The 1,794-nt window shown below is 56.2% G+C and overlaps 1 protein-coding gene across 1 annotated transcript; it reads left to right on the plus strand.

Annotated features, from left to right (window-relative positions):
* The first annotated feature begins 804 nt into the window (after window positions 1-804).
* On the plus strand, window positions 805-1,794 carry LOC130015987 (olfactory receptor 13A1-like). The gene has a single exon (XM_056106743.1). The coding sequence runs from the start codon at window positions 809-811 to the stop codon at window positions 1,769-1,771; it is 963 nt and encodes a 320-aa protein (XP_055962718.1). The 5' UTR covers window positions 805-808; the 3' UTR covers window positions 1,772-1,794.

The following is a 1,794-nucleotide window of genomic DNA, read 5'->3' on the forward strand; positions in this document are numbered from 1 at the left end:
GGTTGGGAAGCTTAGCGGAGGACTGAGAAAGTGGTGAAAACTTGAGGAAGCACAAGGGACCTTGTCTTCTGGTCACCGTGTTCTCAGAGCCTGCATGTCGGTACTGAACTGGAGCAGGACCCAGGACAGGTCCTGATTCCATGGGGATTCTCTGGATAGTGGTCTAGCACTGGGGCTGAGAACACAAGCATGTGGAATTGGAAGGCTGGGAAGTCATATAGGGCCTGACCTTCACAGGTCTGTTGCTCAGGGTAGGCAGTGCTGAGAGCCATCAGAGGACAGTGTCTTGAAGGAGCCATTGGACAGAGGCTCAGAAATGATGCCTCAAGCCCAGGTGTGAAGCGTCCCTCACTGAAGGGGACTGCAGAGCCTACCTGAGTAGCCTGAGGCCAGATCTGGCTGTGGCAGATCCTCAGGGATGCATAGGGGGAACCAAAGGAGCTCCAGGGGCTGAGAGTGGGGGCAGCACGTCACTGGGCAATGGTGGCCGAGCAACGAAGCAAGGAGAAGGAGCTGCTCCTAGTGGGACCCTGCCAGGCTCTCCTGTCAGGGACACAGTCACCAAGATGGGTGCACCGGAGACATGCAGAGGACAGCGTGTTTAGGTTGCAGGGTGAAGGGAGAAATCAATCCAGCCCTGTTTTTATATGAGTGTTGGGGGGTGATTGTGACTGAGGAAAACGCTCCAGGGCGGAGATCTGGGTCTTCCTTTCCCTGGTGTGAGCAGGTCCACCCATGAGGATCTGACCGAGGTTGTGCTCACTTGGATCTGACGGAGGTTGTGCTCTTTTATCCAACAGCTGAGCTCATGGGGCAGGAGCAGGGGCCTCCCAGCAGGGCCATGAGCTCCAACAAGACACTGGTCATGGAGTTTGTGCTGCAGGGCTTCTCAGAGCACCCAGAGCTGCGGCTGCCACTTCTGGGCTGCTTCCTCTCGCTCTACACCCTGGCGCTGGTGGGCAACACTGTCATCATTGCATTGATCAGCTGCAGTCCCAGCCTCCGCAGCCCCATGTACTTTTTCCTCTTCAATCTAGCCACCATGGACATTATCTGCACCTCCTCTGTGCTTCCCAAGGCTCTAATGGGTCTGGCCTTGGGAGAAAACACTATCTCCTTCCCAGGATGCATGGCCCAACTCTTCTTTCTCCTCTGGTCCCTGTCTTCTGAGCTCCTGCTACTCACAGTGATGGCTTATGATCGCTACGTGGCCATCTGCCACCCTCTGCATTATAGCTCCATAATGAGCCCTCGGCTGTGTGGGGCCCTGGCCACGGGCGTGTGGCTCATCTGTGCCATCAATGCTTCGGTGCACACTGGGTTGATGGTGAGACTGACCTTCTGCGGCCCCAATCTTATCACACACTTCTTCTGCGAGATCCCCCCTCTCCTGTTGCTCTCCTGCAGTCCCACGCTGGTGAACAGCATCATGACGGTTCTGGCCGATGCCTTCTATGGGGTCATAAACTTCCTGCTCACCCTGATGTCCTATGGGTTCATCATTGCCAGCATCCTGCGCATTCGGTCAGCTGAGGGCAAGCGGCGAGCTTTCTCCACCTGCTCGTCCCACTTGCTGGTGGTCTCCGTGTACTACTCAGCTGTATTCTGCTCCTACATCAGCCCTGCCTCCAGCTATGGCCCTGAGAGGAACAAAGCATCTGGAGCACTGTATACAGCCCTGAGCCCCACCCTGAACCCCATCATCTACTCTTTGAGGAACACTGAGGTCAAGAATGCCCTGGAGAGACTCATCCCCCGTCTGAAGCGTTGATGGTCTCACTCCAGCCCTCCCTC

Source organism: Sorex fumeus, unplaced genomic scaffold, assembly GCF_029834395.1.
Source record: "Sorex fumeus unplaced genomic scaffold, SorFum_2.1 ptg000142l, whole genome shotgun sequence".
Lineage (NCBI taxonomy): Eukaryota > Metazoa > Chordata > Mammalia > Eulipotyphla > Soricidae > Sorex > Sorex fumeus.